Below are 16,399 nucleotides of genomic sequence, written 5' to 3' on the forward strand. Positions count from 1 at the left end.
GCTGGGGAGGGTTGGCATTAGAGCTGGGGAGCAGTTAGCTTGGATTTGAACAAGGGACACAGGACATGCCTCACTGTGGCATCCCCTCTCTGGGTCTCATTCTGTGCAGGGAGGAGTTAGGCTCAGTGCTGTTCCAGAACTGTGTGGCATCTGTGCCCCATCCTGCTTCCTAGGGGTCTCACTGTTTGCCATCTGAGAGTTCTGGTGTCCAGCCAGTTGGCCACAAACTGAGCTCCAGACAAGCTGCTTCCCCCACCTGAGGGTCCTTGGTCCCTACAGCCCCACTGGTCGTCAGCCCATGCTCACCCGACTCCTGAACTCATCTGCCCATCTGAGAGGCCAGAACTGGGCCCAGCTTAGGGCTTCTGTGGCCCCAGAGGGGTCAGGAGAAGGCACAACTCTGCCCTCTGGAAGCATGGTGAAGAACAAGACTAACACCCCCAAACAACAGAGATGAACAGCAAGTGACACCATGAACCCTTCAGGGGTGGCCAATCAGCAAATGCTTATGTGCATGTACACATCATTTTTCCTCGCTCCCTCCCTCCCTCCTTCCCTTCCTCCCTGCCTTCCTCCTTTTTCTCCTTCCCTCCCTCCTTTCCTTCCTATCCTTCTTTCACTATCCATCCATCCACCCATCCTTCCAACAAATATTGATTCCTGGGCTGACGCTGAGCTGGGCACTGCGCATACGGCAGTGAATGAGAGAGTCGTGATCCCTGCCCAGCCTGTTGAACCTGTCAACCTGTGCTCTTATGGCCTGGGGAAAGAATACAGATGGCAGACTCTGGTCCCCAACCTACTCCCTTCTCTTCCACCCTGATTCTGACTACACACCAAGGGCCCACGCATGTACACACGTGGACAACCAGGACCACATACTCAAGCTCTGCCATAAAAAAAAAAAAAAAGTTGCTGTCAAGTCAATTCCAAATCATAGCAACCGTATAGGACAGAGTAGAACTGCCCCATAGGGTTTCCAGGGAGCAGCTGGTGGATTCAAACTGCTGACCTTATGGTTAGCAGCAGAGCTCTTAACCACTACGCAGCCAGGGCTCCAGCTCTGCCATACTTACCCTTGATCATCTAGGCCTGGGGGTGCTTCCACCAGTCATGCAGCCCTCTCTAGAGGATAGAACAGAAAGAGTCCCATGCAGCCCTGGGAGGAGGCTCAGTGCCATTTGGGTAAGGAATTCTGGGGTCTTGGTACCCAGAGAGGTCCCTGGGTTGTGCAAGTGGTTTAAGTTCGACTACTAACCTGAAGGTTGGCATTTTAAACCCACCCAATGGTGCCATGGAAGAAAGGCCTGGCAATCTGCTTCTGTAAAGGTTACAGCCAAGAAAACCCTACGGAGCAGTCCTACTCTATAACACTTGGGATCCCCATAAGTCAGAATCCACTTGACAACAACAGATTTTTTGATTTTGGTACCCAGAGCATGGTCTGGAAGGGGAGTGGTGTAGGCTTCAGGTGGGTACATTCCTCTGGTCCCATGGGTTTCCTCACGCAGGGAAGGGATGCAACTAGAAGAGGGCCAGAGAGGGGCCATAATTGTGGGGCTGGGAGCAGGGGCCCCCTTGCCCAGGTCTGAGGGCTACACTGCTTTCCACAGCCCCCTAAGTAGGTCTCAGGGAGCTGGGGCCCCTCACAACTCCCATATTTGCCTGAGCAGCTTCGCCTGCCCCTCTGGCCAGAAGTGTGTCAGTGCCAGGGCCTGGTGGGCTCTGTCCACTTGGGGGTGGGTGGGGCGTCCCCAGGCTCCCCTGAGTTTCCCCAGGAGTGGGCTGAATCAGAGGCTGCCCAGCTCTGTCCCAGCCTGACCGCCTGGGGGTTTGTAGGGAGGCGGAAGATCAGAGTAGTCAGCCTGACAGGAATCACTGAGACACCCGGCTGGTTTCCTGTCTCTGCAGGTCAGGATGTGACCCTGGGCCCCCTCCCGGAATCTAGGCTCCGGCCTGCCCTTCAGGGACCCAGTGAGATAGAGCCCCTGCCCGGCGGCCCCCTCTCGTCTGTCTGCAAAACCTCCCCAACACACACATAACACTGAACTTCTCTTGCCTGAGGTTCTTGGCGGCCACAGCTCATCTGCCACCCACCCACAGGAAACTGGAGGATTTGAGGTCATGCAGGGATAGATGGGAAAGCCATTTCTCTGCTGCCAGGGTTTGAAGAAGGTAGCCATAGGTCGGAAGGGATTTGGGCTGGGAGCTGAGCCAGCCACCCTACCACACTGCCCCCACTGGCAGCCCCTGCTTCTTGCCTGTAGGCCTTTGTTCATGCTATGCCCCCTGCCTGGGATGCTCTTTACCCTTCTGTGTGCATCTGGACACTGGGAGTCTTCTTCCTAATGCCCCTTTTCCTTCACACTCAGTGCCGGACCCCCTGAACCCCCCGTTGCTGATTCCATCACTCTACACCAGGGCTGCTGATGCCACATCTGCTTCTGCACTGGCCTGTGAGTGGCTCAAGGCCGGGCCCATGGGGCTGCCTTTTCTCTGCATCCTCAGCATCCAACACAGGCTGGGCACAGAGCAGACACCTGGTGAGGACTGGCTGAGGGGGGCTGTCACACTGTGGACCCCATTCTTGGGTCTGCCTAGGGAGGAAGGGATCTCTCAGAGAACCAGTGGTCACAGCAGTAGGGATGGGTGGGATCATGGGCTCAGCCCTTGGGGCAGGGAGGCCAGGGACACCTGGTGAGAGGCCTAGCTCCGCCTTGCACAACCTTTCATCAGGCCTCAGTTGGCCCCTCTGAAAATAGCTTCATGGCCCCTGCCTCATCTGCCTAGTAGTGACTATCTCTGAGGATCAGATCAGTCCACACGACCAGTGTGAGGATGCTTTGTAAACTGTATCGTGCTGGAAAATGAGGGGATCGATGGGTGAGAAATGGAGCCCAGAGAGGAGAGGTAAAAATAACAATTGCAGCTACCATATATTTTTAACGACAGCCATTCTGAGCTCTCATTATTTGCCTGCACTTTGTCATTTATGTTTCACAACAACCTCAGGAGGTAGGTACTGTTATTGTCTCCATTTTTCTGACATGAAAACCAAGGCTCAGCAAGGTAGTTGCTCAGGGTGATGCAGCCAGTACGTGGTGGAGCCAAAATCCAAACTGAGGCCTGTCTGGCTTCAGAGCCCATGTTCTTAAACCACCCCCAGAAGATCACATAGCAGTGTACACATTCATTCATTCATATACACATTCACAGATTCAACAAGCATCTATTTAGTACATGTCAGCCTTGGGCCAGATTCAGATACTCCATGATTCCTAGGGGAGCCCCTGAGCACAAGAAATATGTCTTTTAGAGAGTAGGGAGGAGCGGATGCGGGCACCCCAGTGACAGTTGGGACTGAATCCTGTATTTCCTGAATCCCAGCTCTCTCCACCACCTCCTCAAACAAATGTCTTTGGTAGTCTTAAAGCTTGAAATCTGGCTCCTTGATTAGAAGTTGGACATTATTTAGACTGAGCTGTCTGGAAGAGGCAGAGCATGACATGGAGATTCTGTGGTTATGAACTCTAGGATTCTTGGAATATAACATGAGTTATGGTGATGTGAAATACGTGGCACCCTTCTATAGAAGAATCCTGATCAAAAGGGGGATAATGTGAAAGAAAAATTCAAATTCTCATGGAATCCAGACTTTCTGGAGCCAGTGAGGCTGGATAAACACCTGAAACTACTTCCCCGAGATACTCATTAAACTTTAAACTAAAAATATTCCCTGAAGTCTTCTTTAAGCCAAACAATAGTTTAGCTTAATCAGTAAAGAATGTCTGCTTTGAGCATTGCGCTTTTTTAAAAAGTACGTATTTGGGATCAAACTGACAACAGCAACTTGAAAGATTAGATAGGAAACTTAGGGGGCAAAGAGTTTATGTTAATGGAGAGGGAATAACTCAGAAAAGGAGAATAAGAATGATTGCACAACTTGAAGAATGTAATCAATGTCACTGGATTATACATGTAGAAATTGTTGAATTAGTGTATATTCTCTGTGTATATTCTCAATAACAACAAAGTAAATTATTAAAAAAAAAAAAAATGTGGCACCCAGCCATGCTCCTCCCTCTGCCTCTGCATAAACTCTGTCCTCTGCTCTTCCCCATGGCCCCATGTCCCCCCTTGCCTGGTGAGCTCCTGGCCGTCCTTCTGGGTGTTGCTTGGTCTGGAAAGTCCTGCCTAGTCCCAGAGCAGCTGTGGTGCTCTGCCCTGTGCTCCCCCAGATGCGCCAATCACCTGGATCCTGACTGTCTACACGCTTGTCCCCCATATCTATACACCCGTCCCCTAGGCCTGGCACTCGCTGGAAGCAGGGACCATGCCTTTCTCTGAGTCCGGCCCAGCTGTTGGATGATTAGGCTGGGGAGATCCTAGTCGCCCAGAGGAGACACAGGGGCCTGAACATCAGAGTGAAAAACTGAACTTACAGAGGGAAATCCTATTTTTCATATCATTACCAAATTTGAAAAAATTATAATGCTCATGAAAACAGTGAACATGTATTTGGCACTATCTGTGGTTTGGGGATTATCGAGGCCCACAGTCCTCATGGTAGGCAGGGCAGTGGGGAGCAAGGCCCCCCCCGATACTGGTAGTCCAGGCATCTTCTTATCACTGCACAAACGTAGGGCAGTTTAACAGTTTTGAAGGCAGGTTGGCCACAAAACTACCCCGAGCCAACGCCGCTAAGATGCTATCAGGACCTAAGGCCACATCAGCCAGGTGTGGCCTTCAGTCTGGGCCAGCCAGACCCCACCTGAATACCGAGATTCTCTGCAGAGCCAGGTGAGAGCCTGGCTCTGGAGTCCCCAGGGATCTGGTATGAATTCTGGCCTTGGCATGTCTCTCTAGGTCAGCCTCAGCTTGCTCCTCTGAAAAGCTGGGATAACAACAGATGCTGCCGGGTGGCCTTTGGAGGCTTAGTCACGTCAGATGCTTAACTGGATTCCTGGTACATAGTAGACCTAGCATAGTACCTAGTACATACCATGTGTTATCAGTCAATGTGTTATTATTAAGGGCTTAGACAAACTGATGGTGAACCTCAAGAAGGCTCATCAGGGCAGAATACTCTCTGAGGCTGACATTGCTGTCTTCAGATCTGAAGGGCTGCCTTGGAGGTCGTAGAGGCTTGACAGGGGACATTCCAGGGAGGAAGATTTGGGCTCAGTTGAGGGGAGCACTCTCTCTAAGTCTGAGCTGGCCTGTCGTGGAGCTGTGTCTGCTGGGAAGGAGTGTGCTCTCCATCATCGGGAGGCATAAGCAGCAGCTCACCTGTCGGCAGTGGCTTACCTGGTACGCTCTGCCACTCATCTGGCTGTTCTCCACACTCCACCCGGTCGCCAGCCAAACCCAGCCCTTCCCAACTAGATCTTGTAGTGACATCCAGAATATTATCCCAATCCCAGATCCTACCCGCAGAAATGCCATCCCCTATAGGCCTTATGAGATGTCCATGTCACCCTCTTGGCAAGGGCCCTGGTAAGGACTCAGCCCACTGCTCCAGGGACAGCCACAGGGATGGTCATCTTCATTTCATTGGCTTTGGGGCTTCCCCTAGACCCCCACCTGACCCTGCCATGGGGCACTCACGCTTGGAAACTCCAGGAAGAGGATGTGAACTTCACAGGTAGCGCTGGGGACCTGGGCCACGCAGCCTTCAGAGACCTGGCTCGTGGTGTATGTCACCTTGCCCCTCTCAGGGTCCACAGGCTGTAGGTCACAATGGACTGTTTCTGCAAGACCTGTTGGGGAAGCACAGCCATGAGAGGGCCAGGTAAGAGTGTGGTGGTGACAATCGCTCTCACTTTCTGAACTGGGTAAGGGGTACGGGCTAAGGGCTTTGCTGTATCTTCATAGCTACCCTATGAGGTATAATTACAGGTAGTCTCCAACTAAGGAGCCCTGGTGGTGTAGTGGTTAAGCTCTCGGTTGCTAACTGAAAGGTCAGCGGTTTGAACCCACAAGCCACTCTGAGAGAGGAAGCTGGAGAAAGATATGTCAGTCTGCTCCCATAAAGATTACAGCCTAGGAAACCCTGTGGGGGAGTTCTACTCCCTCCTATAGGGTCACTATGAGTTGGATTTGACTCGACAGCACACAACAACAATGGTCCCCGACTTAAGATGAGATTCTGTTCCAACGACTTCGTTGTAAGTTGGTTCTGATGTAAGTCAAATACATTTTCTTTTTTTAGGTTTTCATTTTTATTGTCTTTTATTATTTTATCTTTATAAATCCAATCTTTGGGAGTTGGAAATATTACAAATATAAACACCTACCAGTGAACATCTGAGAAGAATAACATCAGAAAATTACGTGCTGCAACACTGCATGTAGTACATATTACTGACAGTAAGTTTAAAAAAAAAAAACAGATGGAGATGGTTGTAAGTGCGGTTTTGCGTAACTTGAGTATGTCGTAAGTCAGGTACTACCTGTGTAACCATTCCACAGATGAAGAAACTGAGGCTTAGAGAAAAAAGCTACTTGCCTAAGATTTCATTGCTACTACACATAGGGTTGTCAGATAAAATACAGAATACCCAGTTAAATCTGAATTTCAGATAGATAATAAATGATTGTTTAGTACGTCTCATGCAATATTTAGGACATACTTACACTAAAAATATTCATTGTTTATCTGAAATTCAAATTTAACTGGACATCCTATATTTCTATTTGCTAAATCTGACAACACTATGTGGCCAGGCCCACATGCTAACCCAAGCCTCTAAGCCTCCAAAGGAAGGCGGGAGCTGAGATGTAGAAACAAAGCTTCCCTTCTTGTGCCTCAAGGAGGCCAGGAAGAATAGCTCTCTGGTCCAAAAAGTGTTGTGAGTTTCCTGGCTCCAAGAGACAGGGTGAGCCAAAAGGACAGCCCAGGTTAGGAGGAAAGATGCCGGAATAGGCCCCAGAGTCTACCCTGAGCTGCCTGCCGGGAAACACAAGTCCTGAGGGAAGGGAATGGAATTTCACCCTGACCCAGCAGAAGAGGAAGAGGAAATGAGGCCCCTACACCTCGTAGTCCTAAGGAATGTGTGGGGGGAAGAAGGGGGGGGCTCCAGAGGAGGGAAGGAGGACAGAGAAGGGGAGACTGTTTGGAAGTTTGTGTCTCCATCTTGTCGCGCTCACTTCCTGTTTTCTTGGAGATCAAAGATGGGTGCGGAGGGACTGGCCTCACATCCAGCTGACGCCAACTCAGGAGGAGGGGGTAGGGTGGCTTCTTCTGAAACTCCGACTTTCTTTTGCCTAACCCGGCCTTCTTCCCCACCTTTCCACAACCTTGTTGGGCTCAGGCTCCCCCAGAGGTCAGAGAAGGACATAAGATGGCCGCCCCTCAGCATGGCAACACTATCCACCAGCTCCATCTTGGGATGGATAAGATCAGGATTAGGACATTTTACCACCGTGGAGACCCAGGCCTTATAAACCCCCTGCCCTGGCTCTGGCCTGAGTGTGCCAGGGACTCCACAGTGCTAGGGCATTGTGGTTAAAAGTAAGACACCTGGATGACAGGAAAATTTGAAACAGATAGTGGTGATGACTACACAACATGGTGGACGTAATTAATGTCACTGGGTTATACAAGTGAAAATGATTCAAGTGGCAATTGTTTTGTTATATACATTTTAACACAGTACATTAAAAAAAAATTTTTTTTTTAAAAGCAAGGCCTCTGGGGCCAGGCAGACCTAGGTTTGAATCTCAGGCTCAACATTTACAAGTTACATGGCCTTGGTGAAAAATTTTACCACTTTGGGCCTCAGTTTCTTCATCTGTAAAAATGAGAAAAGAACCCACCTCATGGGTTATTGAGAGGATTCCACAAGACCGGGCATATGGCAAGTCTTACAGTAATATAACAATTATATAATAATAATTACTGTTATTATTATATATTATAATTAAATCCCTGGGTAGTGCAAATAGTTAACATGTTCAGTTGCTAAATGAAAGTTTGGAGGTCTGAATCCACCCAGAGGCACCTTGGAAGAAAGGCTTGCCAATCTATTTCTGAAAAATCAGCCATCGAAAACCCTATAGAGCACAGTTCTACTCTGACACACTTGGGGTCGGCATAAATTGGAATCAACCAGATGGCAACTGGTTTTTAAACATATAATTATTGAACCTACAATTCAGTCATTGTAGAAGAATGAACAGTCTCCAAGGTGGGGTGACGTAGTAAGAAGGGGTAGGCTCCAGGTGAGGGGCCTCTGGGAAGAAGGTCACTGCCGTCTTCACGCCAATCGACTCCCCTCACCCCAATAAACTCAAGGGCTGACTCCCTCTCCGGCTGATTTCATACTTTCTGGCCCTCCAACCCCTCAGCTCCCCACCCTCCCCCTTTCTTATTAGCGAACATAGACTTCTTGGCTGTTACCTAGCCTAGCCTCCTCTGATACAAATGGGGAGACTGAGGCCAAAGCCACACTGCTCACGGCTGACCAGGCTGTGTCTTGCACCCACTCCTCCCCACACGACCCAGGACTGGCCTGCAGATCAGCACAGCACCTCCCTCCTTCCCTTCAGACTTTCCCTGCCCCCTCCCCAGACTTCCAGGAACCCCAGTTCCTCCCGGATTGCCGGGGCCACCTCCTCCATGCCGTCAGCGGGAGAGGCCACAGGCCTGGCCATTATGTAATGATCAGATAACAGGCCAGGCTGGGAGATCAGATAAGAGGTCCATTTATTTTGGGGCCTTTTCGAATCCTGGCCGCCCCCACCCCGCAGACGAGAATGGGGAGACAGGCGGGAGTGTGACGCCTTGACGCCTAGTCTCCCGGAGGAGCCGGAGGCGGGCCCAGACAGAGCCGAAAACAATCCCCTGGCACCAAGGGAAACGCAGGGCCTCCTGGGACCAGGTCAGTGGGGGCGCCTCTGCGGACCTGAGTGTCCAGGGCCTGAGTGAGAGACCCTGGAGCCACCCTCCTCTTTCCCCACCTATGGACTGGCCCATTCCTCCTCTTGCCCTACCTATGGACCCCCATGAGCACACAACCACCACCAGAGCTGTCCAAATGACCACCCCTAGCACCTTTGGAGGGCACACAGGGTTGTGGTCAAGAAAAGCAGGTCTAGAGACAGACGGCCTGAGTCAAATTCCAGCCCTGCCTCTAGAAAGCTGGTCATCTTCAACAATTGCCTAACCCGCTTCAGTTCCCTCATTTGCAAACAGAAATGATCACAGCAAATGTTTCCATCATGCTTACTGAGAGCAAAGGAAGACTTCATGTAAGTTAACTCATTTGATCCTTACATTAGCCCTGTGAGGTGGGTAATATCATTATATACCCATTTTATACACAAGGAAACAGAGTATCAGGGAGGTTAAAAAACTTGCCTAAGGTTACTCAGCTACTGTTTCAGGGCTTGAATTTGAACCCAGGTGTTTCAGCTCCAGAATCTAGCACCCACTCCTCAGGCTGTGTGTCAGTTCGATGAGGTAACCTGTGTAAAGCACCAGGTACCCAGTAAATGTTCTGAACACAGCAGCTGTGGTTATTATTTCATACCAGGGCGGATACTTTTTGACAAGGTTCTTTTCTGCTGAAAAGGCTGACCCTTCTTCTTCAGCTACCTGCCAACCTTTGCTTCTTTTAGGATCCAGTTATAGCCTCACAGATCTGCCAGCTTTCAGTCCAACTACTCCCCCTGGACCTGGCCACCAATGAGGCCTCAACACTCCTCTCTGCTCTGGCCTCTCACATGGCTCCCCAATACCTGCAGGGTCAAGACCACACTCCACAACTTAGAGTGGAGTTTAAAAGTGCAGGCTTCAGCATCTGACATGGCAAAGGTTCAGATTCTGATTCTGCAACCTCCCATCTTCCTTTCCATGCCTCAGTGTTATTATCTATAACACGGGAATGATGGTAGTCATAATACCTTCCTCAACTAGCCGATAAGTGTGGATAACACACACAGTGCTAAGCTGGGTGCTAACCTGTGGGAATATTCAGGCACTGGCAATTGCTGTCATAGTTATTTATATCCAGTCAATGGGAAGAGGCTGGGCCTTTTCCCCAAACACGCCTTGCTGCTTGCCCCTGCTACGTCCTTTCCCAGATTAATGGTCTTCCTTTATTTGACCACCTGTTCAACTTCTATTCATCCTTCAAAACCTTGTTCTGGAAATCCTCCCATCAGAACCTATCCCTGCCCTTTCAGGTCCATTAGTGCCTGGATGTCCTTCTGGAGCTACACAGCCCAGGTGGGTCATTTTCATTTCTTTGTATGTCTACTTCTCCCCGTAGATGTAAGCTTTTCCACGACAGGCAGAGTTCAGACCACCCTGAATCTCCAGTGCCCAACCCAGAGCCCAGAGTAGGCATGAGTAGAATTTATTTGTTGAGCCTACCTCTAACTTGCTGGATGACCTGCGTTGAGACCCTCCACTAGTCTGGGCCCCTCAGTTTCCCCATGGGTACTTGGAGAGGAGGAGAGGGTTGGATAAGACATGCTCCAAGTTCTACTGGGAATCTGACATTCTGAGATTCTGTCTGGGGATAAAGGCAGGAACAGAGGGTAGGGCATTGATGGGGCTACTGAGGATAGAGGTAGGGTCCCAGAGGTTGTGCTGTAGGTGGGAGGGCCACTCTAGGGGCAGGGGAAGGGGCTGGTTGCCTGGTATGGGAAGATTAGGCAACAGGGAGACCCCCATCATCCCCACTGAGGCAGTATGGTGCAATGGTTAGGCATAGGGCTCAAGTCCCAGCTGCATACATCTAGGGTGTGTTGACTAAGGTAAATTCTTTCACCTGCTTGTGCCCCAGGACTGTCTACCTCATAAGGATTTTGTGAGGGTTTAACCTGACAGTACATATAACATGGCTAGAGCGACGACTGGTGCACCATAAGTGCTGAATAAATGCCAAAGGTTATCATCTTATCTTTGCCCTCTGCCTCTGCCACACACAGGTATTAAAGCCAGCTCAGGCCCTGGATGAGGCTCCTCTTCAACCTCTAGGGCTGACCCCCCAAAGTCTGGGCTGGAGCTGGCTGCATGGGGCCCCAAAGCCAGGACAATCAGCTCTCCAAGTCTCCGCAGCCCAGGTCACCAAATGTCCGGGCCCTGGTCTGGTGCAGGGAAAAAATACTGGGTTTGGATTCAAATTTGAACCTGCCACTTGGCCCAAGCCTCAGTTTCCTCATCTGTAAACTAAGAACAGAGAGAAACAAAGGGCCAGCATGGTGCTGGACCACTGAGGGCCCTGGACAGGTGGTTTCCTCCCTCTTGCCCCTTCAGGTCCTCCTCGAACAATGGACCAAGCTGTCCTCAGAGGCTCCAGCACTGATCCACCTGTGACCATGAGAAAACTTCTCCCCCTGGGCCTTAGTGTCGCCATCTGTCTGGCTGAGATGAAGATCTCTTAATGCTCATGTCCCCACTTTCCCCAGGGGCCCACATTTTCTGGCTCACACAGCTCCTGCTCCAGCTCTTTTTCCTCCTGTTAAATGAGTAGCTGCTCCTGAATGCAGCCCCTAGAGACAGATATATAGGGTCTCTGTGCTGTATCACTAGCCCCTCTGCAGTGAATCCCAGACCCCCACACAGTGGCCAGAAGCACAGGAGCCCAAGCCACACATCTGGCCCATTATCAGGGGAACAATCATCAATACACATGAACACTCTTCAATCCCAGTCACACAGAATAGGCCATGAGCCCCAGCACCCCCACTTTTGGGTCCCTATCCAAAGGAAATAATCCAAAACACTGGAAAGGTGCATCTACCTAAAACATCCATCAGAGTGGTATTTATAATCAGTACAAAAGGAGAAACAACCTAGATATTCAGCAATAGGAGATTCATTAGGCAAAACAATGGCACTTGAGGGAGGGACTATCCCAGAACTGCAGTGGGACAGCAGTGGAGTCCAAATGACGACACAGAAATTTCTGGAACAGAGAAGGGTACTCAAGATACCCAAATGTTCATCCAACTGAATTAAAATTACCTGAAAAGGCTAGAAGGCAATTCATCAACATGCTAATGGTGTCAATATTAACAGGGAAGTTTGGGGAGGGTAATTTTCCCCTCTTTCTTTTGAGGGGTGGGCCGAGGCAAATCTGTAGCTAAATTGCTTTTTTAAAAAATATATATCTATATGCTTGTTCTCAAAAAAAAAAAAAATTTCCAACATAACAGAAAGGTATGTCTTAAAACATTAAACCGTGAAAATCCCTAAAGAAACCCCTACCTGGAGAACAGTAACGGTGTGTGCACATCCTTCTGGAATTTTCTCTATGCATACTTTGCGTTATTGCTATTTTATTATTACATAAATGGAATCATTGTTGTTTGGAAACAGTGTGTCCCAGACATCTATCCACAGCAGTAGACGCATAGATCTGCCTTTTTCTTGTTAAATGCTGTGCGGTATTTTGCTACATAATAATTCATTTAACAGATGCCCCTCTGATGGAATTTCGGTGGTTTCCAGGTTTTTGTTGTTGTCGTTACATGTACCTATGGACCACACATCTATACACAGCTAGGCAAGTATCTCCGTAGGGCTGTTTCCTGGAAGTTGAGTTGCTGCGGTAAAGAGTTAGGCACAGTTATAGTTTTGAGAGATGGTATCAAGTTGTGCCCACAGAAGGCTGGACCTGTTTTCAGACCCGTTTTTGGAGCTGTCTTCACCCCTTCCAGCCTGAGTGAGGATGCCTGTGTTACTCCCACTCCCACTCCAGGCCCGGAGATCTGGGTTCCAGGCCCTGGCTCACACCCTCATCTGCCCTCCCGGGTTTGCCGGGCTGTGAATGAGTTGGACTAGGTGATTTGTAAAGTCCTTGAGTCCTACAATCAGTGGTGTGCTGGAACCAGCTCTGACCTGCTTGCAAGAGCAATTGATAAATTTTCAGGGTTTTTTTGAACAAGCCATTGTTAATTAAATTATATAAACTCCTAATTAAATAAGTTATATTAAAAATGAAAGTAATAAATATCAAAACTCATCACTGCCTAATTATTTTACCCCATTTCACTAACATCCATGCTTTCAATGTTATTTACGGCTATTGTATCTGTTGGTAGAAATACCCTGTAACGGGGTAATGCTGCTTATCTCTTCCCAGCTCTAAGTTTAGTGAGTTGGTAGCTTGAAATCAGTCACGTAGAGTACTTACACCGTGGAAATGGACAAATGCTACAAATCAGGGCACCCTACCCAAGCCAGTTGTTCATTATTTACCAGTATACTATACTGCCTTCTATCCTGTAAAAACAAACACCATATATCTCTATGGATTGTTCTCCAATGACCAAGAGGAAGAGAGTGTTATCATAGCTAGAAATGGGTGAGATGCAGTGGGGAGAAAGTAGCATGGGCCTGGAGACACATCTCAGTGCCCAGATAGGGGTTCTGTCCTATCTGTGTGAACTTAGGCAGGTCAGAGCCTCCATTTCCTTTCCTGAAAAATGGGGATGATAATGGCGGCCATTTTGCAGGGCGATTGTGAGCCATCTCAGGAAGGCTTGCCATCTCAAAAAAGGTTGCCGTCTCACATGTGGTTAGAAGCAAATGTTCTGGGGAGCCACAGACCTAGGGGAAAATTCCTGCTAAGTCACTTAACATCTCTGAGACTCAGTTTCTCATTTATCAGTTGAGCAGTGGTAAGAGCTTTAGAGACCAAGGATTAAACCCATTGCTGTCGAGTCAATTCCGACTCATAGCAACCCTATAGGACAGAGTAGAACTGCCCCATAGGGTTTCCAAGAAGTGGCTGGTAGATTCGAACTGCTAACCTTTTGATTAGCAGCTGAGCTCTTGACCACCACACCACCAGGGCTCCAGAGAGAACAAGGATTACAAAAAAAAAAAAAAACTCATGCCATTGAGTCAATTCTGACTCATAGCGACCCTACAGGACAGAGCAGAACTGCCCCATAGGGTTTCCAAGGAGTGGCTGGTGGATTGGAACTGCCGACCTTTTGGTTAGCAGCCATAGCCCACCATAGCTTACCATAGCTCTTAACCACTGTGCCACCAGGGCTCCAACCAATTATTGGGAACTTCAAAATGCTGTGGAGTGGGATGAGCTGGGGAGGCGATGGCCACCACTGCTGCTGTTCCTGTTCTCACCCTCCTGTTCACACAATTAGCTTCTTCCTCCTCTCCTCCTGCTCTGGATCCTTTAGCGAGTTCCTGACAGGTGGAGGGGTGTCCACAGCGATGTCCTGTGGCACTAGGTGGATGAGGGGCAGGTCACAGCAGAGGTGCACAGTGAGCAAGGCGTGGGGCTGGGAGTTCGCCGCTCCTCTGGGCCCACTTCCCTGGTCAAAGTTTCAGACCACCTAGAGAAACCCCCAGGCTGAGGATCCTCCACAGGCCTCCTAACCTGGGCCTGCACCCTCAAACACCTCATCCAAACTGCACCCTCATCTGCCGGGGAAGCAGAGAAAGGGCCAGATTTCTCTGTAACAAGCACACTCATTACCACCCATTGCGACAGCCCTGAGGGGGAAGTTTATTACCATCCCAACTTTGCAAATGAGGAAACTGGGGCTCAGAGGTATGAAGGCAGTTTCCCAAGATCACACAGCGAGGAAGAGCCCGAGTCTGACTCTAGAGCACACATGGCTCCTTTCCACACATTCCTCTGATGAAAAACTCAAGGACCAGAGAGGGCAGGGGACTCTCCTTGGGCCACACAGCAAGGAGGGGGATACAAAAGGTCTGCAACCTGGGCTTCCTGGGCAGAAACTGGACACAACTGAGAGAGGACAGAGTTCAGAGGTTGGGGTTAAGGTGACCAACTCATCCGGATTGGCCCTGACTTTTTAGCACTGAAAATCCTGTATCCCTCGAACCCTCTCAGTCTCAGAAAACTGGGGTATTGATCACCCTACAGCACCCAACTCTGGATGACCAGAGCCCCCAGTCCTCCCAGGCAAGACACCAGACCAGCTCCACTGGACGTGAGCTCCAGACACGGGAAGGCCTGGGCTGTGTGCTGGGCGAAGCCCTGCCCTCTCTGAGCCTTGTCTCCCACCCCAGATCCCTGGACACCTACTTGTGGAGCTGAGGCTGCAGACCACCAGCAGCAGGGCAATGACCAGGGGAAGTGAGCCACACTCCATGCTGTCCACCAGGGGGTCTGTGCGCTGGGCCTTATCCGGTGTCCAGGGGCAGGGCTTCGGCTGGGAGCAGGGGCCGGCGTGGGCTCGCGCGGGGACCCAAAGGGAACAGGCGGCCGGAGCGGCGTCCCTGCTCCAGCCTTCTGCGGTGGGCGGCCGAGGGATCAGGAGAAGTGGGCAGGGGGACGCAGGTCTGGGCTGGGGGTCGGAGGCTGGCTGGCTGATGATGGACGACGAGGAGGGGGCGCTGGCTCCTGTGGGCAGCAGCGGAGGCAGTCCGTGGACACGGATGTTGGTTGGAGTCTGACCGTCGGTGGCAGGGAGCTCCGAACTCATCCAGCCCAGCTGGGGAGGCAGGAAATGTGCTTCCTTAGAAAAGGGGCTGGGCCAGGCTGCCTGCTAGGCGGGGAGAGGAAGTGCCACGGGCTTTGTCACTGAGTGGGGGGCCTGGGGGGGGACAGCAGGGGTGGAAGAGCCCAGGCTCCAGGCTTGTCTCCTCACCCACTCCACCCTCCCATCCCACCCTCTCCAGGGCTGGTGGGTGGGGGTGCATCTGGCAACCCTCCAGGTCCAGATGAAAACTATCACCATAACAGCCCATCAAGAGGCACTTCCAGGGGCCAGGCCCTGGCTGAGACAGTTCACATGGGACTCACATTCCATGAACTCAGGGTTCCCAATTTGCAGATGAGAAAACAGAGGCCTGACGAGGTGAGATAATTGGCCCAAGAAGGTGCTGGCATTGGGATTCAAACCCCCATTCATCGAGCTCCAAAGCTGGCTCATGTAATCATGACACTGGGCTGCTGTTTCCTTGTTTCTCAGGCAGGGAAACTGAGGCCAGGATGGAGAAGGAACACTCCCAAATTGGCACAGGAAGGCAGCTGGGCCGGGGTCTCAGGGCCCAGAGGAGGCAGGGGACTCACTCAGCACCACATACTTTGTGTCTGCCCCTCCATGGGTAGAAAACCCTCCAGAGACAAAGGACAACCCCAAACAAAAGGGAGACAGACCTTTAGTGGCATTTCTGAAGTCAGATGACCCTGGGTTCACAACCCTGCTCTGCTTGGTGTGAGCTATAAAACCTTGGGCAAGTCCCCTCAACCCTTAGTCGCCCTGTCTGTAAAGTGGCACAAAAGCTCCTTCCTCACCAGGCCTTTGTGAGATTTCTGAGGGTGAGGCACTACAGCACTGAGTCCTGGGCCTGGCACACAGAAGTGCCCATTGAAGGGGGTCTCAATCTCTCCCCCATTCATGCTCCCTGAGCCTGGGAGACAATTCAAGAATCCAGGCAGAGAAC

General features: G+C 50.5%; 1 protein-coding gene across 1 annotated transcript in view; it reads right to left on the minus strand.

Moving 5' to 3' along the window:
- Positions 1 to 15,464, minus strand: part of ENG (endoglin) — a 38,655-nt gene extending 23,191 nt beyond the window's left edge. The window contains exons 1-2 of the mRNA XM_049897119.1: positions 15,036 to 15,464; positions 5,608 to 5,759 (exon numbers count right to left, since the gene is read on the minus strand). Coding sequence (XP_049753076.1) covers positions 5,608 to 5,759; positions 15,036 to 15,435 — 552 coding nt within the window. The 5' untranslated portion in view covers positions 15,436 to 15,464. The remainder of the gene's footprint in view (positions 1 to 5,607; positions 5,760 to 15,035) is intronic.
- Positions 15,465 to 16,399: the final 935 nt, after the last annotated feature.

The sequence above is a fragment of the Elephas maximus genome, chromosome 9, assembly GCF_024166365.1.
Source record: "Elephas maximus indicus isolate mEleMax1 chromosome 9, mEleMax1 primary haplotype, whole genome shotgun sequence".
NCBI classification, from domain to species: domain Eukaryota; kingdom Metazoa; phylum Chordata; class Mammalia; order Proboscidea; family Elephantidae; genus Elephas; species Elephas maximus.